The sequence below is a fragment of the Citrus clementina genome, unplaced genomic scaffold (genome assembly GCF_000493195.1).
Source record: "Citrus clementina cultivar Clemenules unplaced genomic scaffold, Citrus_clementina_v1.0 scaffold_3, whole genome shotgun sequence".
Classification (NCBI taxonomy): Eukaryota; Viridiplantae; Streptophyta; class Magnoliopsida; order Sapindales; family Rutaceae; genus Citrus; species Citrus x clementina.
Window position 1 is genome coordinate 37,473,467 of NW_006262339.1, and position 23,411 is coordinate 37,496,877.

A 23,411-nucleotide genomic window follows, 5' to 3' on the forward strand; every position below is an offset into this window, starting at 1 on the left:
GGAGAATTATTGCTCATGATATTTACAACCATATAAATTATTGAGACCAATTTACATTAATTCAGAAGCATTATTTAAATCTTTTAACCCTCTCAAATATTCGAGGGACTTCCAACTCCCCTCATACTTTCACTCAAACTCTGAGATTCTAAAAAAAAATATTTAAATTAAATTTTTGCAATACGACGGAGGGTGCTCGAACCACTTGGGCCTAGCTCTAGTGGTTAATTAGTAGTAGTAATCTTAAAAAAAAAAAAGTTAGTTTTTATAAATAGAAAGGGGGGAGCTGGTTTCCAGAAGAGGAAAGAGAGGGCACGCGAGAGAGGAGAGAGAGAAATTGACCCGGCTCCAGCCGCGGATTCCGGCCACCTCACTGGCCGAGCTTGGTACCGATCTGAAGCTTGTGAGATGCCGGTCAAATCTCCGCCGTCCTTGCCGTTGAAAGCCGACCGAAAAGCCGCCGTTTGAAGCTCAAAAAGCCGCGGCTAAACCCGTTTCTGTCGCCGTCGATCCCGCCGGCTTTTTAGCCACGCTACCTCCTGGATCTTGTTCCACAACTCACACTCATCACTTTCCGACCGACCACGACCACCGGGGACGCCGTCTTGGCCGCGAACGACCACCGGGAAACTCACGAATTTTGGAGCTTCGATCTGCCGCCGTCTCCGCGCGTGGAAGGTCACCGCCGGCACCGTTGGACTCACCGAGGTCTGAACTATCAGACCTGCGTTTCCCGTCGTCGTTGACTGAAGTCCAGTCAATGTTGACAGGCAGGGGCAATTCGGCAATTTCATAAAACTTTGGGGTAAATTTGTAATTTATGAAAATAATGGATAATTTGGTAATTTCCGATTAGGACAGAGAGGTAATTTGAGATTTCGAGGGTAATTCCTTAATTTATGTTATTAAGGGTATTTTGGTAATTTCATACTTCGAGGGTAATTTTATAAATTCAAAATTTGTGATTAGTTTTGTTATCCAAACTGAGGATAATTTGGTAATTTAAGATATTGAGGATGATTCGATAAATTATGATTTCAATGGTAATTTGGTAAATTTCGATAGGGGTGTTCGCGGATTGAATTTTACGGATTAAACATCAATTCATATTCGATACACAATTTTACGGATTATAATTTTTCAATCCAATCAAATCCACGGATTGATTAAACTCAATTCAAATTCAATCTATACATACGTGGATCGGATACGGATTTGACTCAATTCATATTCAATCCATACGTCTGCGGATCAGATGCGGATTTAACTTAATCCATATTCAATCCACCATTTTGCGCATTAGTTTTCAAAATAAAAATTTTTAGTTTTTTCCAATCCATGAACAAATGAAATTAAAAAAAAATCTAATATAAAAATGATTTTACTACCAATTAAATTTAAGATTGAATAAAATTTAAACAAATTAATTGTTTAAATAAAATTAAAATAATACATTCAAAGTTTCAAAATATAATACATCGAGATTAATTGTTCAAATAAAGTTACAATAATACATTTAAAGTTTCAAAATATAACACACTAAGATTAATTATTCAAATAAAGTTACAATAATACATTAACATAACACCGAAATAAATTATTCAAATAAAGCCATAATTAATTGAAATAGCGAAGTTTCTGAAACCAAACACAGTCTGATCCTTCACCAGAGCTATTGCACTTGTCGAAAAGTGGTAATTACGGAGCTGTCAATTATGGGAAACAGGAGAAGTACGAGTGGCGATCTTAAAGGTTGTGATAATGTAATTGTTTGGTTGGAACCAGTGATTGTGAAGTAGCTCGATGGACTCGGGGAAGAAGATAGCTTGCTCTCGCTAGAATCACGCGGCCGACGTCATTCAAAACGGTGTCGAGAGTGTATCGAACCAGTATTGGGTGTTGCTAGTGCGTGTGACGGCGGGGAAGCTTAGGGTTTTTTGTTTGCAAATTGTTGGTGACTTGGCGTTACATTACTTTACTTTTGGGTGACTTTACAAATTGTTGGTAACTTGGTGTTATGTTATTTTGTTTTTGCCAGTGCGTATGACTTTACTTTTATTTTGTTTGACAATTTTTACAAGTTATATTTGTATATTTGATTATTTAATTATTTTTTATTTAATATTATTATTAGATAATGACTAAGATATGTTATAGTACTTATGTAACTATGTAATGTCACATTTATAATATTCTTTAATTAAATTTATAATAAATTTTTAACTAAATATATATATATATATATATTTGTTTTTGCAAATTCACGGATTTTTATGGATTTACAGAAGTAAAGTCAATCCATCGATTGCGGATTTTTAAATTTTCAATTCATATTCAATCCACGGATCCACGGATCAGATTTATACGAATTGAATTTTCACGGATCAGATGGATTGAGCAGATCGGATTAGATTCTGAACACCCCTAAATTTCGGTGTCATTGGCATTTTGGTAATTTTTGGATATAAGGGTAATTTTGAAATTTTATGTATCCGGGAGTTTGGTTTTGCGCTTTATTTCGTACTGTTAGTTGTATTTTATGATACGAATAATAATTATGTTGTTTATTTAATTAGGAGGACCTGTGAGCGAGAATCAACTCGCGGACGTTAGTGATACCGAGTCTGGACATCAACACAGTGAGTGGAATATACAAAATTTATTTTCATAGTATATTTTGATTTTACCATACGGTACGACATGTTTTGATAATAAGTATTTGATGTTTTGATTTAATGATTTTTTAGAAAATTAATTTTTATTCTACGTGCTGATATTTTATTATTATTGAAAATGAGTTTGATTAATGATTTTATTATCATTTTTTTAGTAAATGCATGATATTAGAATTGAGTGGATTTGAGATATGTTGAACACAAAAGAAATGAGATTTCAGATGTGATTACATGTTTATGTATATGTGTATAAAATATTATTTGAAAAATCATTGAATAGTATTATTTCCCTTCAGATATAAAAATATAAATAATATGAGATGAATACAGTGATACATATGATATGAGAAGAGAGGTCATGGGTCATCTAGAAGCTTTTGTAGGCTTAAACTAAAGTGAGCCACTGGATCAAAGAACTAATCCTACTGCAAACTCAGTTATAGGCTTGCATTAATTGGGCAGTATTTAGTCTCTTATGGATTTTTTATAGCTATTGGTGCTCCACTAGATATTCCACGGCATGATCTTATGGGCCAAAGTCCTCCAAGTTGAATAAATGAATAAATGACCACTTTTTAAATGAATGGGGAAAGCTGATGTGGAGAGAACTTTTTAGTAATACACAGTGCAAATTATGTATTATTATTATTTTTTAATCCGTCGACCTTGACTTATAATTTATTTGCATAATTTTGATGAGTAATATTAGACAGACCTTGAGTTATTATTACCAAAACATTACAAGTTTTCGGAAAGGGAAAAAACAAAATGTGAGAACGATATACCAAGTCCTTTAAAAACTGAGGCCGCGAGTCCGCGACATACCCTTTTCTCTTACATACCCTTTTTTGCTAAGTTCCAAAATGTTAACAGAGTCCTCTCTTACAAAAAAGGACTCTGCTAACTTTCTGCGAAACCCACTTACCGGCAAGTCGCGGACTCGCGGCCTCAGTTTCAACTCCCGGCATCAGCGCACTTGAAAATATAAATACCCCAGCCACGAGATACTTCTTTTAAGCAGAGATAATTGAGATGTTCTTAAAGTGACAGTTTTTTTCTTTTTCACCTTTTCCCTTCCAAGTTTCCAGCTGAGTTTACATTTTTAAGCAGAGTCCTCTCTTTCTCTTCTATAAAGGGAACTTGATTTATAGAAGAGATAAGGCGGTGTCCCTTTGCTCATTTGCTGCTGCAGCTCTCCTTCTTCCTTTTTCCTCTCTTATCTCTTCTACTCTTCGATTGCTCTGGTCGACACGGCCTTTGATTCCTTTCACGGCATGATCACTTTTTAAATGAATAAATGACCACCCCATGGTCGGATTGGTAAATACATCAAATTTGTAGCAGCTGGTTGGATTGGCAATAACATCAAATTTGTAGCAGCTAACGCTCGAATTTGAGTTTTGGAGATAGCAAGGGAGACAAATAAAAACCTATTTGAGTTTTGTCCATCCCTTATTTAAAAAGAAAAAAAATATAAAAAAATAATATGGTTGTAAAAGTTTTCCACATAGTGAATATTTTTCTCTGGTTATATTTTGACAACGACGTGATTTTTCTCCAAATTTAGAGTTTTCTACATAAATCTTGTGTTGTGTGATTGATGTATTCTCCATTTAATTTTTTATATTAATTTGTTGCTTGACAAATTGCTTGGAGTGATCTTGGGAGGAAGCTCAATTTCCTAACAATGGTATCAGAGCCATTGATTGAAGTTTTGGTGTTGGGGCACTGTTCACGTACACGGTATTGTTCACGTATATGTTATTGTTCACGTGAAGCAGTGGGAGCAAATCCAAATAATTTGTAGTGAAGAGAATAGACTGATCTATAAAGCAAATATGTCAGCAACTGGTGTTTTTCAAATTTGGTGGAGTTTGATATTGTTGAAAAATTAATGGGAGAATGATTTTTTGTTGGCTTGTAGAGAATTCAAGTTAAAGGTGTATCCAATCTAGTATGCACAATGATTTGAAGGTGTGACAATTTGGTACCTCAAGGAAACTGTCGAGAAGGTGGAGTGGGCTTGACAAATTGTTTCAGAATCAGTAAAGGAGATATTGATATTCTCGCAGATGGTGAGTTTCTTTTTTATAAAAGCCTGGGTTAGTTCTTTTAGCATGTAAATCTCCAAGTTACCATAAAAGAGAAAATGTTATTATCAACAGGGTCCACAAATTTGTACGCGGGCATTGGCTTGGTATAAATATAAGGTGTGTGGTGGAAAAGTTATGTCATGACTGAAGAATTCTCAGAGAAGCCAAGAATGAGAATTGCACCATAATTTTCAGCAGATATATTCAACATGTGTCGAGAAAAAAAAACTTAGAATGATTGATTTTAAGTGAGTATACTCTTTATGGTGGAGTATGATAATTTTTTATATTGAGAATTATGACTATTGGTAAAGACAGTGCTTTTTAGCATTAGCTATGAATTTTTTTTTAATCAAGGTAAAGATTGTTGAAAATTGATTTTTAAAAAAAGGATAGTGAACAGTAACACGATTTGCCCACATGGTAAACAGTAATACGGTTTGACCACGTGGTGAACAGTAACACTATTTGACTACATGGCTTAAATAGTAACACGGCATGAGCAGTAACGCGGTATGAATAGTAACACGGTTTGAATAGTACTATAGTTTGGCATGAGCAGTAACGCGGTATGAATAGTAACACGGTTTGAATAGTACTATAGTTTGGTTATAAATAGGAGAGCATTTTATAAGTTTTGATCATCCTAAATAAGCAATCCAAAATGAGAGGAGAGAAATATTCTTAAGCATGTAAATATATTGAAGAAGCATTTGACTCCTCAAAATAGGTATTATGAGTTTGTTTTGTTAAAGAATATTTTTCAAGATCATGTATTTGGGGATTGGGTGAGAGAAAATTATTTTTGAAAATGTGGTTGTAAAAATTTTTCACATAGTGAATATTTTTCTCTAGTTGTCTTTTGACAACGACGGTGATTTTTCTCCGGATTTAGAGTTTTCCACGGAAATCTTATGTTGTGTGATTGGTGTATTCTTCATTTAATTTTTTATGTTAATTTATTGCTTAACAAATTGTTTGGAGTAATATTAGGAGGAAGCTCAATTTCCTAACATTTTACACATAATTTTATATAATTAATGACAATTTAATTGATTAATTGTTCAAATTTCTTCTTCATTTAAAATTATTAAAAATAATGTGAATTTTTTATAATTTTTTTTTAAAAACGGGGTCGATATACAAAATTTGAGGATTCAAATATCACCATTCTTTAACAAGTTCGTTAATAACAAAATGCAGTAGGACCTCAAATTAATATTTCTTTCTATTTTACTTCTTTATTTGAACAGGAAGGGTTCCCAGGCAACGACACAAAAATTTGCATGAGCCGCCTATGCACTAAATCTATCAAGGGCATTAAGTTCTTAAGTCCAACAGATGAGGACAAGACATTTTTAAAATATGAGTTCATTAAAGAGTTTCTTAGTCAATCTATATATATATATATATATATATATATATAAAGTTGGGACTTGAGAAGGTGATGTGACATCACCATTTCTTATCTTTGTATATTTTCTATTATCTAATAAATAGAGAAATTTTATTTTAGATTTGACTTTTCATCTTCTCATAATTAATTTAATTGTTATTACACAATAACAATTATGTAAAGATTTTAATGATGAATATTCTTTGTAATGAACATTCAAGGAGGAGTGTTATGAATTTATTAAAATAAATATAGATGTTCATAACATATATCTCTTAGTCTCTCCACTATCTCTCATTAGCAACCTTTAGCTTCCCTATAACTCTCACTATCTCACAAGGAATTATGATCCATAATTTTTCATTAATTTCATGGAGTGATTATGTAACTATAAAATGAGAGCTCATCTTTTTATTTTGTACACACAAAATTAGAATGAATAAAATCACTCTATTATATATTCTCTCATTTTATTTTTTATCTTGAATTGCTTCTTTATTTGTATTGCTGGCTAATAGCTTTTTTTTATTTTTTATAAGGCTGCCTCATCTTAAAAAAAAATAATTCATATTTTTTATTAGTTTCATCAAGTGTAAAGTAAAAAAAAGGATAATACTATTTTCTTTTTAAAGCCGCGTGAAACGCGGTTCTATTTTCTAGTATATATATAAAGTTGGGACTTGAGGAGATGATGTGACATCACCATTTCTCATCTTTATATATTCTCTATTATCTAATAAATAGAAAAAAAATTTCTTTTAAATTTGACTTTTCACCTTCTCAAAATTAATTTGATTGTTATTACACAATAACAATTATGTAAAGATTTTAATGAGACATATTCTTTGTAATGAACATTCAAGGGGGAGTGTTATGAATTTATTAAAATAAATATAGATGTTCATAACATATATCTCTTAGTCTCCCCACTATCTCCCATTAACAACCTTTAGCTTCCCTATAACTCCCACTATCTCACAAGGAATTATAATCCATAATTTTTCATTAATTTCATGGAGTGATTATGTAACTATAAAAGGAGAGCTCATATTTTTGTTTTGTACACACACAATTGGAATGAATAAAACCACTCTATAATATATTCTCTCATTTTATTCTTTATCTTGCGTTGCTTCTTTATTTGTATTGCTGATTAATAGCTTTTTTTATTTTTTATAAGGTTGTCTCATCTGAAAAAAAATCAATTTGTATTTTTTATCAGTTTCATCCATTGAAAAATAAGAAAAAAGGATAATACTAATTTTTTTTTCAAAGTCGCGTGAAACGCGGTTCTATTTTCTAGTTAATTTATAAAACTCAGTTAGCAGTAGATTCATTTATAGAGCAGTAGATTCATTTATAGAGGGATAAAACAAACAACACATTTGGAGACTAGCACTGTGACCCTCACATGCGATGTAGCACTATGTGCCTAATTTACCGATTTCGTCATATCTCCAAACGCTAATTAATTAAACAGTCGGATTTCCAGGTAGAATAAAGATTTAAAAGATAATCCTCCTTTAATCTCATCTTATTTTATAGTATTCAATGGCCTCTACAAATCTTTCAGCCACCCCCCCGAAGTAACACTTGTGACTGTTAATAAACTAGATTCAGTTTTATCATTTAGTAAAGGCAGTAAGTAATAAATAATTGAATACTAAAGATTATGACATGAAAAGAGGTGGGGATAGGAGAGAATAGATGGCTCCCGCACATGCATGCAATTTAAGATTAAAAACCACTCTTTGACCTAAATTTTTCTTGAGCAAAAACTTTCTTGATGATAGGTTGTCGATAAATAAATTTAAAAAAAAAAAATTCTACTCATGATTATGATTAAAAAAACATGTGGCACAATTTTTAAAAATTCAAAAAACAATAATAATAAAGTTTCGATTGAGAGAGAATACTATTCCTGCAATTTCCAAAATGTAAAATGTTTTCTCGTATGAAAGAGATCATCGTTTGTAGTGTTATAACCATCAGAGATTTTTTGGGTGATCTTCGACATTTTGGAAATCAAAAAGAGTTTTCAAAATTTCAAAGCCCAACATGTACCTAGAAATTGTAATGTCTCAGCACATTCTTTGGCAAAATTAGCCTTAAGAAAGTTAGACTCTTTTGTGTGGCCGGATGAATTTCCAGTTGAAGTGTTACATTTATTCTCTTTATGAGTAATGAAAAGTGTCCTTTTAAAAAAAAAAAAAAAACCATCATGTCATATTCATAGCATCAATTAATAAACTGTAACTAATTAAAATAAATAAATAAATATTTTCAAATTTTTTACTCATTCCGTTGTCGCGTAACGAAGGTAATAGTTGACCTACCTTGGATTCCTCTATTTCGATTTTGGGAAAAAAAAAAGGACATAAAATAATACCATTGCTAACATTAAAAGGGAAAATGCTCATATTCTACATATAATATACCCAACAAGTTTGTTAGTGCTAGATTGCAATAGACCTTAAATATATGTTTTTTTTTTTTTTGTCTTTTTTTAAAAAAAAAACAGCTACATTAACGCATACGCACGAGTCATTATCAAAAAGATTCCTCGTGAATTAATTACGTAACACAGCCGAGATTAGCTAGATGCATGTATGGGATTTAAAAAAAAAAAAAAAAAAACACAATACTGGCACTCCTGTGACACCCCCACATGCATACAGGCATGTGGTAATTTAATAAGTGCATGCGGCTACTACTAGATGCATAAATAAGGCAACAGGTTCAACACAAAAGCCCTGCGGATCTAACAAAGCCTTCCAAAAGTAGTTCTGACTCTAAAAAAAGAAAATAAAAAAAAATGAACGCAGAAAATATCTCAGAGTCAGAATTTGCTATCTTGGGGTCAATCCGCCAGTATCTTCTCGAGGATGACGAGTTCGACTTTACCGACATCTCTGCTTCCTTTCCTTCAGAAACAGCTACTTGGAGCGACTCTAACTCCAACGACGCCGCGTCCGCAACCGCGACGATTCGGACACGTGAGAGCCACGCTCCAAGGAGTTTCCGGGGAGTGAGGAGGCGGCCGTGGGGAAAGTTCGGAGCGGAGATAAGGGACGGTAAGGACAATAATGGGGAACGAGTTTGGCTGGGGACGTTTTATACGCCTGAGGATGCTGCATTGGCTTATGATCGAGCAGCTTTCAGACTTCACGGCAAGAAAGCAAAGCTTAATTTCCCTCGCTTCGTTACCGACACTAATATTGAGGATGTTAGTGTTACAGATAATAATAAGAAGCATCTATCTCCGGAGCCTTCTTCTTCTTCGTCTTCGTCGTCGTCGACGTCTTCTGAATCTCTGAAGCTTAAGCGGAGAGGGCTAATTAATGAAGCAGCCAGGTTTCCAAATTGGATAAAGATTCTCCTATCATCTGATGTGATTTCGAAAAATGATCGAAGAACCAAAGCCTAATAAAAGACTGATAAAAAGCCCATTCAAAATGACGTTGTTTTGACTTCGTTCCAAATAAAATAATAACTCAACTAAAACTACGTCGTTTTGTGTTGTTTTGTTTTTTATTTTTTGTTGGCCTTTGGTTTACATATCAATGCTTTATCATTTTAAGCAAGTTGTTTTAGAGCGCAACTTCATGCACAGCGAGCTCCCATTGACGGCTGTGCGCCTCACAGTAGAGCTCCCAAAATGGAAGCTCGCCACTCGCTGCACACCCTAGAAGTAGAACCCTCTTCATTTCTGTATACGTCGAGGCGAATTTGATTATAGGGAATTATTCTGCACGAGTATATTTTTATGTCATAATGACTTTTGGAGGTGATTTTCCTAGACCAATGGATTGTGGAATAAATTTCCCATCTTGCCATCTTTATGAGTTTCGGGGCAACTTTTTCCTAAATATTATTCGTCCAGAATAATTTAGGTGTCATTTTTTTAGAATTTTTTTTTTTATTAGAGAGGATGGACACATAGTATGGTTTAGTGTCTTTGGAATATGGCACCCACAATCATGAAAAGCTAACAATTAAATTCTTTTTCTTTTTGTTCTAATCTCTGTAAAGATATAAAACGCATGCCAATTTGAAAATCCAATCAACAAGTATCCCAATTCAAATGCCACAAACAAGATGTATTGGAATTTACAAAGATTAAGAATCCATAGATAAAAGAGAAAAAAAATCAGAGCTGGTTTGTAAGAAGTGATAGTAGAGAAAGAATTGGAATTTACAAAGATTAAGAATCCATAGACAAAAGATAAAAAAATGAGAGCTAGTTTGTAAGAAGTGATAGTAGAGAAAGAACAACACAACTGAGATGGAGAAGAAAACAAATTAATTCAATGAAAGGCAACTGTGAGATGGAGAATTTAATATTTTAAAATTTTAATAATTGTGTTAATTTTTTAGAATGAGTGAAGAAAAGAACATAATTAATGGATTTAGACAACCTCGATACATTAATTAAATGCAACTTACAAAATTAAACAAAGATTTTAAAATTTGTGCAATCATGTTGTTGCCCTTTAAGGAAGGTACAGGGTGATGACCATCTTTAGATTCCAATCGATTGAGTTTTATAAACACAAACAAAAAGTAATACCATCGATAACGTCAAAAGGGGACCATTTTTTTTTATTTTTTTAAATAAACAGAAATAATACATTCAACAAGTTGTCTTAGATTGCAATATAATAGTCCTTAAATAGTTATTTTCTTATTTATTCTTTTAATATATATTGGGATGGGTCCCTATGCAACCGCAAAAATCTAAGCCGCCTCTGCACTAAACAAAGGACATGAATCACTTTCTCCACCTATCAAAGCACAAACGCATTAATGAAATCTGATCTAGTAAGTGTAACTGCGCCCATGGCAAGCTCTCACTAAGAGTCGTGGGCCCCATAACAGAGCTCCTCATAGGCTTGGTAAAATTTGGATCTGGTCTGAGTTCTGGTGTTGCTCAGGACCGGACCGAATGAGAGAAATATAAGACCGAACTTAGGTTAAAATTTGATTTTTTTAGGTGCGGTCCGGGTTTGAGCCCGGCACCTTCCAGATCCGGGTTTTGATTCGGGCTTTCTAAACCTGCATGTGATAACTTCAAATTTTTTTTCTTTAATTTTTTCTTTCATTTATCTAACAATGCAAATTTTAAAAAAGAAAATAATCAAATAAACTCATTCAATCTCAAACTTTAAAAAAGAAAATAGTCAAATACAAATATATAACACACTAACAATGCAAGTTTTGCACAAATGATAAATTAAAATTATTTCAATCTACTTTCTAATACCTAAATTCATCTAATTTCTAACTTAAACTCATTCAATCTATATATAAAATAAATAAATTAAATTCAACAGCACAATAATCACACAATAAATTTAAATAACATCCAACATATCATAAATTTATAATTATATATTTATATATAATATATTTATATATTTTTTTTAATTTATTAAAAAATCGGGTCCAGTCCAGGTTTCAGGTTTTTGGTGTTGAACCCGGACAGGGCCCGGAAATGTCCGGGTTTGAGAATTTCAAACCCGGGTCCGGTTTTTATGTGCATGCGGTCCGGGTTTTGCCCGGACCGGATTGGCCGGGTCCGGTCCGGACGGGCTTTTTTGACACCCCTAGCTCCTCACAATGAGATATGCACTAGATAAAAACTCCTAAATTAATAATGCCGAAGCCATTACCAAGATTCCTAATGAACTAATACTGCGTTTATTAAACTGGAATAAGAATGAATTGGAATGAGAATGGGTAGGAATAAGAATCAAAATAAGTTGTTTACTTGAACTGTAGGAATCGAAATCGGAATGAGCTAAATTGTCATTAATATGTTTACTTTGTCTTGAAATCGGAATCGGAATCGAAATGAGTTAGATTGTAACAAATTACTAAAAAATACTTAATGGATTATTGTCATAATTATTATTAGCTAATATATTAATTAATCGTAAAAAATTTAATTAATTAATTATAATAACTATATTAACAATTATTATAAAAATATATTAACTAATAATATTAATATTAATTACTTAATTAAAATAATATATTAATTATTGTGATTATTTATTCAAAAATTATAATTATTAATAATTATTGTTAATAATATATTAATATATTAATTAGTAGTAATAATTGTATTATTTATTTAATAATATTAATTAATTAATAATAATATATGAATTAAGTATAATAATTATATTAATAGTATATTAATTAATTAATTACAATAATAATATATTAATTATTGTGATTATTTATTCAAAAATTATAGTCATTAATAATTATTGTTAATAATATATTAATATATTAATTATTAGTAATAAATATATTATTTAATTAATAATAATATATGAATTAATTATTATAATAGTATATTAATTAATTAATAATATTATTAATTATTGTGATTATTTATTCAGGAACAATAATTATTAATATATTGTTGTTAATAATATATTAATATATTAATTAATAGTAATAATTATATTAATTCATTAATAATAATTTATAAATTAATTATATTAATAATTATTATAATAGTATATTAATTAATTAAAATAACTATAATTTTTAATAATTATAGTTAATAATATATTTATATATTAATTAATCATAATAATATTATAATAATTATTAATATAATATTATATTAATTAATTATAAAATAAGACAAATTGGACATTTTTAATTTGAGAATGGTAAAATGGTCAATTGCGGGAATGGGAGACTCATTCCCACCTCTTCCATGGGAATCAATCTCCCATTCCTCATTCCACATTCCCAAATAGTGGTGAGCCCCACCATTCCGATTACGATTCCTGCTCCATATTTGTGAAGTAAATGTCGTTAATCATTCTAATTGCGGATTTCGATTCCTCAATTCGGGAAGTAAACGAACTATAATTATATAACTCAGCTATGATTAGATAGCTGTATGGGATTTAACAAATAACCCAGTTTGGACACTAGCAGTGTGATCCCTTCAGATGCAGATAAGTGCATGCAACTATAGCTAGTTGTATATATAAACTAGGGAATAAGGCATTCAAAACACAAAACCATCGCAGATCTAATACAAAGCCTTGTTAAAATCTTTCCGAAAAATGTACACGGAAAAAATCTCAGAGTCAGAATTTGTTACCCTGGAGTCAATCCGCCTGTAACTTCTTGAGGATGACGAGATTGACTTCCACATCCCTACTTCGAGGGACTCGAATCACGTGGCCGTAACCGATACCACGACACCTCAGACGCCCGAGACTCGTCATCACGTGCAAAGATGTTTATTTAGAGGTGTGAGGAGGAGGCCGTGGAGAAAGTTCGCAGCCGAGATAAGGGACCGCAAGAACAAGAATGGGGCACGAGTTTGGCTGGGGACGTATGATACGCCTGAGGATGCTGCATTAGCTTATGATCGAGCAGCTTTCAGGCTTCACGGCCGGAAAGCCAAGCTTTATTTTCCTCACCTAGTTGGCTCTAATATTGAGGCTATTAGGGTTTCGAATAATAATAAAAAGCCTTCTTCTTCGTCCTCATCGGCGTCGTCTGAATCTCCGAAGCTTAAGCGGAGACGCCTACAGCCGGGTTTTGAAAATGGGATAAAGCAGTGGCGAAGCTAGCACTATTTTTTGGGGTGGGTTAGATTTTTTTTTAAAAAATTTAAATATTTCTCAAAAAATTTATTCTATACAAATGAAATTATTAAAATACACTAGATAACCAAAAAAAAATAATAAAAATACAATGTAACTAAAAAACACTGTCGATAAATTTTGTCCGATTCTTCAAAAAAAAAAACTCATATATTATCGTATCTGAATTATATTGTCTGTGATAATAATATATTAGAGAATTATTAATTATTTGATTAAAAAATTTGACAAAAGTATAAGCTAATAACTAATTCAAAAATAGTATGAGCATGGGGTACGGCAGAGGCTGGCCGTCATTCATGAGGTGGTAACTTGATGACTTGAACAACTAAATTTTGGGAAATTTAGACTTTGGATAATTGGATCAATTAGTAAGAAATTTGCTTGAGTTTTTCGATTTAGAGATAATAGATATTGACTATAACTACTAGTTATATTTTTATATTTTACTATAAGTTTTTAAAAAATAAATTTATAATTAATTAATTTTTTTCAAAAAACTAACCAGAGCTATAGCCCAAATTAGCCCCCTCATAGCTTCGCTCTTAGGATAAAGATTCTCCTCTAATATGATATTCGGATCTTATTTTATTTTCTTTCTACATAACATTTAAAAATTAAAATGTATATCTTATTAATGAATAAATGGTCAAGATTAACTTCTCGATTTTTCTTCCTCACTATAAATATTCAAAGAGAGAATCTTGGTCAATGATGAATTCTATAAAGTCATGTAACTTAATTAATTACTAAGTAGAATGTGACAAAAACGCAGCCCTCATACAGATTATTGTTTGATGGTGAAATAATGAGATAAATAACCATTTGGACAAGAATATTTTATGATGAAACCAAGCTATCTATCACATCAATTAATGTATATTTATTAATATTAGACTTTTAACATTTTTATGAACCATTTGAACTTTTAAGTAACTTCTTAAGATAAGGATTCTGGATCCTGTACTCATTAGTCACGACATCACAAGTGTTGCAAACACGACCATTTTATTGTAGTTTATAATATACTTTTATAAGAATTTGGAAGACAAATAATATTTTGCACTGTCACAAGAAAATGACTTCTTACCTAAACAAAATACTCGAACTCTACATGTATTTTTTTTTAAAATAAAAAAATAGGAGTAGATAAAGTCTAGTTAAAATTTTTACTCTTATTTTTTAAAATTTTAAATTCGGATGGCTAATTTTTCTTTTTCTTTAAAAAAAAAGTTGTTTGAAAGTATTCAATTAAGTTCCTGCGGGCACCAAATTCACAAGTACTTAGAGATCACACAGTACGGCATGTTTTGAACTAGTATCAAAGCTCCAGGAAATAAAGTTACTCTTGACGAACTATACGCCAATGCCGTGAAATATTCAATTTCATAAGAATATGTTATATTTGGTTTATACCAATGGACTAGCGACAATATGATAATATTCTCGTCATGTAGCAACTATAGTTGTTGACGTAAAAATTAATTTATCATAAAGAAATTGATTTTGTATTTCGGTCTTTATAGTCATTTTCTCCTTGAGATGAGGATCTCAAATCACATGTTTCTTTGTAATCAATAATTTTGTAAAAAAAATCAGTCGTCAAAAGGTGTCGGTATTGTAGTGATAACCTTCCGACAATCAAATCAATCATTTTAGTTCAATTTCTAAAATAAAATGGACCATATTTTTGTACCTTTTTTGATATTCCCTTCAAATGGATGAAGCATGGCCCGCAACTTTAGACTTGAGTTGGATGATTATCTTAACATATGGCATTCTCCTAGTGACCAGTGGCAACAAGATTCATGGATGAAGTTTGAAGACACATATCAATGTGTATCAATATTTCTTCATGACAAGTCCTCTTGGACATGGAGCAAAGATCCTCTTCTAGACTTCTCCTTGCCTTCTCTACCTTCACAAGATTATAATTATATGCCTCAGCAGCAACAATAGTTAGTGCAAGAAGTGAAACGGTAACGGCAACACTAATTTAGTTCTTCGAATTGTTGATTACTAGCCAACGACGCGGCTGACAGTTTCTAATGACTGGCACTAGAACCCAGCTAGAGCTCATTGGTTGTGCCAATGGACCAAGAGCCTTAGGTTTACATTTGATTTTTTTTTTTAATATAAGATTTGATCTCAGCCGTGCTACAAAATAAGTAGTGCCACATATCTTTAAATCTGAAAAAAATTAGGTGGGGCAAGAAGAAAAGAAGCCCAGAAGATTTCCCTTGGACACTTGTCCTATATGATGCTTGGGCCATTATGTTCTGCATTGAACTTTAACGGGTCTGGGCTTGATTTGTACCCTTGTGATAGTTCTCCTTTCCCTTTTCTTTGCAGTTGCCACCCTTAGTATATGGAGAATCCATCCCACGACGACATTCGTATCATCGTATGGCTTCTTCACCCATAGGCATGTAAGGAAAGCAACAAGGCCATACTACATTGAGAAAACTGACAATAAAATGACTCAACCACCATGTTTCGATCATGTATAATGTATGTATAACTTCTCTCATGTAATCTAAAATGAGACAGCTAATAAGTAAAAAGATTTGTGTGAAAGGAGAATTGCAAAAGAGATGGGAAACACTCTGCAAAAGCCAAATGAAAGCCTAGAAAAGAAAGAAGGAGAAGAAGAAGAAGAAGGCAATGGAAGCAGCTTCACTTGTGAGATTTTCATAGAACCAGTGGCAGCAAACAAGAAGTTCAAGAACAAAAACCTCTGTACTCACCCTTTCTGTCAAGAATGCATAGCTAAATACATCCAAGTGAAGGTCCAAGACGACAACACAGCCAAGATTGAATGCCCTGGATTATACTGTAAGCATAATTTAGACACAATTTCTTGCATACCCATAATCCCGGCGAGTTTCTTTTCAAAATGGTGTGATGTTCTCTGTGAGGATTATGTTCTAGGGTTTGAGAGATGCTACTGCCCCAACTCAAATTGCAAGGCTTTGGTGGTAAATGAGTGTGAGACGAATGGAACGTTGACGAAAGCTCAGTGCCCCAGCTGTAAGCAATGGTTCTGTTTCCAGTGCAAGTTGAAATGGCACGCTGGGTACCGATGTGAAGAAAGTAGAAACTCGCGGGATCGCAGTGATATTATGTTTTGCCAGCTTGTGGAGAGGATGAATTGGGCTAGGTGTCCTGGTTGCGGCCACTGTGTTGAACGAGTGAACGGATGTTCTTCTGTCCTGTGCAGGCTTGTTTATTTCCCCTTCTTCTCCTTGTTATTGATGTACAATTTGAGAATCTAAATTTTTCGGGATCAAAATTGCTTTTTTTTTTTTGTTGTTTTTTTCAGATGTAAGACTAGATTTTGCTATAGATGTGGGAGAAAGCTTCCGATTGGATGTTCTTGCCAAAGAGGATCTTCATATGACTGCAGGATAACAATTTTAATCATTGTAGGGACTGTAGTAGGTCTTGTAGGGATGATATTACTGGGTAAGTATGGAAAAGAAGATGATATTACTGGGTAAGTATGAAAAAGTTCTTTGCTTCAATTTTTTTTTTTTTTTGGGGTGATTGCTAGTGTTTGAGATTGGAGAATAGGGCCATAGTGGCTACATGAATGTTTGATCATATCAGAATTTTAATCATTATTAATCATACTCTCTGTAAGGCTCAAATGTAAATCTGTTATGAAGCTGAAAAGAAATCTGCCAAACTGGAACAATAGTGGCTTCTAGAAGACCAGCTCATATTGCCATGTCAGCAAGAGTGGGAACTTATCATGCCTTCTAACAACAAAGATTAACAACAAACTTGCAGACTTTAAGTTCAACAACCATATGTAAGTATATAATGTGTTTCATTTTATTGCAGGTAGACAGCATAACAAGACTCATCCAGATCAAAGCGGAGCTTCTTATTGTTGTGAGTAAATGAACTATGCACACAAAGTTTAGTAACTGATTGTTCCATTATTCGACTACAAAGCTTAGTCTGTCAATCAGAGTTTCTATTCATGTGCTGAATTACGATATTCAATGTGTTTATATGCTTTTCTCTCAAGATTTGGCAGGATTTCCATATTATGTTGGAAAATGTTGTTGAACTATAAACAGATATAAACTTTAATTATAATATTACAATTAGCTTATAGTGCTCTGCAGGCGTATGTTGATTATTTCTGCTGTGTATGAATTCACTTTGCTTGAGTATCTGCTTAACCCACTCTTATGTATAACTAGCTTGAGTATCAAAATCATCTGTGGTAGCTATATCTGTTTGGTGTGTGGGTATGAGCACATTCAACTTACATATGAGCAGCATATAATATCGTTTTACAGAGTCATTGATTATTTTTGTTGTTTACGACTGGCTGAAACTGTTCTTTTTTAGTTCCATGCATACTCAAATACTCATCTTGTACAGCGGACTTTCTATGCTCTACTTATGCATTGAGATTCTAATTGAAAGCATTATAGATTTTATTCTCTTTCTTCATCGCTATATTTCCTTTTTCCTTTCTTTCCTACTACTGATAGATTGATCTGGAAAATATTTTATGAAATAATGTTAAGAATCCACTCACGGAGTTATATATCGTACTCATTTTTCTCAGTTTTCTTGTTCCTCTTTTGCAGGCAATCATTACGGTACTTATTGTGAGATTCAGCCACGCTATGTTCTCATGAACATAATCTATCCAAATAACCACTTGTCAACTTTCTAAGTACATGTACAGTTGTGATACCTTGATCCAAATGGAGTGAACCCCTAGCTTTAACTCAAAATTAGACCATAAAATCAGCTTTAATAAAGAAATGATCATGAGTCTACTGGCTTAGCAGGTGATTAGAAGCTTGTGCAAGAAGGAAATGGATCATGCCCTTGAGCCTTGATCGTGAGTTTTTTTAATTTATTTCACAGTTTCTCCTTTTTCCATTATATTTTTAAACCCAGGGGCCAGTTTCTATATTCTTCTGGTTTTGTTGTGCCCATTAGTTGAACGGAAAACGGAGTAACTTGCTTAAGAGTCTCTCAAATTAAAGGATAACAGCATAAATCTTACAGAGGTAAAGCTTTTAGCTGGAGCAAATAAGGTATAAACAGAACAAGTCCTCTGTTTTCCATGAGACGGTCATTTTGTCCAACACTGAACTGATCCACAAATCGGCAATATTGAGAAATCTAACGAATCAATCAATTTGAAGTTAATAAGCTATCGTGTACATATGAATTTGGCGTATTCAATTCCAAAATTTGAATACCAGATACAAAAATAGAAACTAACATAAAACCCTAGATTTCTACTAAATACAGTTGAAAAAAATTAGCCGCAACAAAACGCCATATCTACACAAACTAATCAGCAGGCCGAAATTACCGTGAAAGATTACTTAATAAATTCAAATTTTCTTCTCCCCAAAAGACCCTGAAGCGAAAAGCATGAAATACCCAAATAAGAAACTAGGGTTAACACCTTTCTTGAAAACTTGAAACTCTTCCAGAGTCTAGTACTAGTGGCAACCAACACGGTGTCGTGTGGGCGCATAACGGACCTTCTTCACTGCAATACCCGAGCATTCCTCCCGACGTCGTTTTGGAGAACGATAACCGACCTTCGTCACGGGAATGTGATCAGGCCGCTCCTCCCGACGTCGTTTAGGGGCGCAACTGACCACCTTCTCGACAGCAACGTCAGGTTCAGGTTTCTTGATACGAAATTGGGGCTGTACCCGTACTTGTTCATCTTCTTCTTCGGGGGAGGAGCACGTGGGGGGAGGGAAACCGGCACGTGCGTGATAAGCAATACGGGACTTGGGCTCGCTGAGAATCTCCCAGGCGGTGGTGATGAGGCCGTACGCTCCTGGAGCGGCGGCAGAGCAGTGAATGTCGGGGTGGATTTTCTTGGCGAGTTGGACGTAAGTGTGGGTGATCATCTTGTAAGATCTCCAGAGTCTCTCTTTGATGTCCAAGACGGCATACCAATCAATCTCTCCGGTGGGTGTCTTCCGCTTGGCGGCGGCCCAATGAACCCGGTACGCTTCCAGGTACCGTTCGAGCGACGGGTAAAACGGGTCGACGATCTTGGCAGAGACTGCCCACTTGTAGGCCGCTGTATAACTGCGATTTGCAAACTCTTCTTCCGCAGTTTCGATCATTATTTCAGTCATGGCGAAAGAGAAGCGAGAAAGATACTTCTCAGTAACTGAGTAAACTAGGGAACAAAACTGGATTACGAAAATTCCTTGACGCACAAGGAATCCGGCTCGAATAGGGAATGGTCCTGTCGAAACCGCGGGAAGAAAATAACGGTAACTTATTAAAAGAAAAAGAAAAAAAAAAGAAATTCTTAGCTGAGTCCGTATTATTTTTAGTGAAGAGTTCGGAGGATTTGTAAACTAAATCAATTTAAGTCCTTTGTAATACAAATTTATGCCACTCAAACCCTTAATTTAATTATAATTAAAAGAGGGTCAAAATATTATCCTCAAAAGGACAACTATACCCCTGTATATAGTATTGGTGATATGAAAAACTCAACTTAAATTTTAAACAGAAAGTATTGCATTAAAAAAAAAATTATACATATATTCGGTTAAAAAAATTATTATAACAAGTTCAGCGTAATACATATAAATATAGAAACTAAAAAGGAAAAAATAAATCAAACAAAATAGAAGAAAGTAGCAACTATAGTGAATTCAGCTTAATACATATGAATATTACTATTCAGAACAATACATACACTTCAATTTTACATTAATAGAGAAGCAAATGTACTGAATGCATTCTTACGAATATAAAGATACTAATTGATCATAAAAAAATAAAGAATAAGGAGGTGGCTCAATTATTTTTGACTAGAATACCCTCAGTATGGTTAACTCTTTCATTAGATAAATTAAATTAAGGATTTAGGATGACATAAATTATAATTTGAAAGTATTTAATTGATTCCATGGTATAAATTTTTGGTCTCATAATTTTTCCCTACAAATAATTTGGACTCCACTAAAAATTACCCAAAAAAATAATATTTCTTTTAATTTAAGTTTTTGTCTTAATATTTTGACTTTAAGCCTTTTCTTTTTAATATAATTATTTATCCCTACCTAACAATAGAAGGGAAATTAAAGTTCTAATACCAGTTTTTTCTCAATGACAAGACTCAAACTATTAATTGTTTCTTTCTTCCAATTTTTAATCTCATATTTACTCTATGTTATAAACTTGATTAGCCGTCGCTATTAGCGTTTACATCTTCACAATATTACTTTCAATTTTGAATGTCAATATAAATTGTTTTTGGAGAAACTTATTTGAACCAAAAAAAAATGCAAAATGTATTATACACATTATATTTAGTCATCCATTGCTAATTTTCATCTTGTCGATCACAAAATTTGTGGGAAACTTTATCACTCACATAAATTTCATTGCTTTTATGTCATTAAACATATAGTATAAATATAAAAATTATTTTTTCTAAACTTCTTCTGGCCACTTTTTTATAGATTTTATTGTTAACAATAAGTTGTACAACTCTTGAAATTTCTATTAATTACAATTAAGTCTTTACAATAATTTTGAAATATTGGAAGAAACTAATACAACTGCTTACAAGTTTAGAAATAATTTTGACATCGATTAGGGATCTGTGATCATGGCCATCGTGTTTTGTTTTTAAATTGTTACTTAAAATTTATTCTTCCGCTGTTTGTTTTTTAGTTATTTGTATATTTCAATTATCGTGAATGATTGTTTACCACTGACATAAACTAGAAAACAAGAAATAGAAGCAAAAACTAAGAAAGAAAGATAATTTTTAGAAAGTAAAGAAATTTTTTTTTTTAGCCTTTTGTTGTGGACAAGGAATTTCTATTTATGTAGGATTCACGTAATCCAAATGTGGAAAACTAAATGTGATTATTTTGGTAAAAGAAAAAATTAGTTTTTTTTAAAAAAAATTTAAGCTTTAACTTCAAATGCTTCCTAAAAGGAAAAAAAAAATCAATTGCTTGCCATTTTTATTAAAATCATTATTAATCCATTCTACTATCTAATGAATAAATGTCAGATCACTCAGGAAATTATAAAAATTAGATACTACTTGGCGAGTTTTATATTACTAATATTTTTTTAATTATTTTAATAAAATGTAGTGCAATAGCTATTCTTTCTTTATTTAGAATTTGGAAAATCAATTCATTTAAAATTTGAAAAATCAACAACTTAACTCTGAAGGTGGACAAAAGAAATTGTACTGTAAAACAATTAGTTACTAATTCTATATTGCCAATTTGCCATGGATCAAAATGTTTGTTGCTAGGTATTAACTTGTTTAAGCTTTCTTTCTCTCATTACCTTATAGCTTTGTTCATATTAAATTTTCTTGTAGAAATGTATAGGGATAAAATTAATGGAAAAAAATGATTACAGTTATAAAAAGAATAATATGATTGGTCATTTTAGATACTTAATTAATGAGTAATGATACAACCACAAACTCTTGTATAAATTTATTTTGTACAAACTGATGTGACATGATAAAATTAGTTGAATTAAATATCTCTTGGCCCACATGATTTATTTCTATTATTTTATATTTTCATTCAACCAATTAATTAATGTCACATCAATTTGTACAAGATAAGTTTGTGGATGTATCATCACTCCTTAATTAAGATAGTAGAATGAATCAATTGATTAATAATAATAAAATCGATTAACATCATACACATAACTTTAAATAATTAATGACATATTACTAAATATCCCAACCGTATATCCAAGCTAAATAATCACAGCATTGTTGTTATAAGAATCACATTTCTCACCCTCAAATCAAACGCACGCACTTAATTAATTGAACTCTTATTTTGACTACAACAAAATAAACTATCATTTGAGAATCACATTCTAAGATGTTTTTTTTTTTTTATTAAGAAGGAAAGTAACACTTTCATTGCTTCAAATTTGTGAATACATCCAAAACGGCCTGAGGAATTTCATTGGCCCATACAACTGTCTCTTTAAAGTCTATGGCAAAATTCGCCGGACAGTAATTTTTGAAATCTTTAACACATTCTAAGATGTTTAGTGATTAATTGTTCTAAATTTTGTGGTGGTTTAGTACAATAATTTTTGAAATCTTTATCAGGTATAAACCTGATTGAAAAATCAATAAAACGAACATTCATTCAGCAACAATTTACTAAAACGTTTAAGAAGTTAAATAAAGTATAATAGTGTATGTGATGTGCAACACGTTCACCGGTAATATAATGATATAAAATAAAGTGTTATTGATAAGTAAACTTGACTACTTGACTACTTGAAAAATGATGATGCCAGTAAATCATTACACGAATTAGTATAAAAATTTTGACAAATATTATTACTTGTGCCAAAAACTGCTGCTACACAAATTCATATTTCTGATGAGCATCATGGACCTTGCTACGTTACAGACTCTGTATGTAACGTAGCAAATGGGGAGCATCCACGCGTTGCAGAAGAGAGAAAAAGTAGTTGAAACTTAGTTGATACAAGACTAATTTACACTGAGCTGTTACATACAGAATCTGTAACGTAGTTTTGTCCCATTAAGCTTAAAAAAGTTTCTTTTCTA

At 32.4% G+C, this 23,411-nt stretch overlaps 1 protein-coding gene across 4 annotated transcripts; it reads left to right on the forward strand.

Annotated features, from left to right (window-relative positions):
* The first annotated feature begins 16,191 nt into the window (after window positions 1–16,191).
* Window positions 16,192–18,579, forward strand: LOC18047972 (probable E3 ubiquitin-protein ligase RNF217). 4 transcript variants are annotated; one of them, XM_024189105.1, is made up of 5 exons: window positions 16,192–16,642; window positions 16,739–17,027; window positions 17,130–17,272; window positions 17,654–17,704; window positions 18,418–18,579. In XM_024189105.1, exons 1-5 carry the CDS (start codon window positions 16,402–16,404, stop codon window positions 18,504–18,506), a joined length of 813 nt encoding a protein of 270 aa, XP_024044873.1. In that variant the 5' UTR covers window positions 16,192–16,401; the 3' UTR covers window positions 18,507–18,579. The 4 variants fall into 4 exon arrangements, 3 of the variants coding, with proteins under 3 accessions (XP_024044873.1, XP_024044872.1, XP_006442926.1); XR_002906556.1 differs by having other exon boundaries at window positions 16,192–17,027; window positions 17,130–17,303; window positions 17,451–17,704; window positions 18,418–18,431; XM_024189104.1 differs by having other exon boundaries at window positions 16,192–17,027.
* Window positions 18,580–23,411: the final 4,832 nt, after the last annotated feature.

Bases quoted from the DNA above. Each gene is read 5' to 3' on its own strand.
- LOC18047972 (XM_024189104.1), top strand. From the start codon at position 16,402: ATGGGAAACACTCTGCAAAAGCCAAATGAAAGCCTAGAAAAGAAAGAA. The intron at 17,273-17,653 runs GTAAGTATGGAA...ATTTTATTGCAG, and splicing joins TGTAGGGATGATATTACTGG to GTAGACAGCATAACAAGACT. The intron at 17,705-18,417 runs GTGAGTAAATGA...CCTCTTTTGCAG, and splicing joins AAGCGGAGCTTCTTATTGTT to GCAATCATTACGGTACTTAT.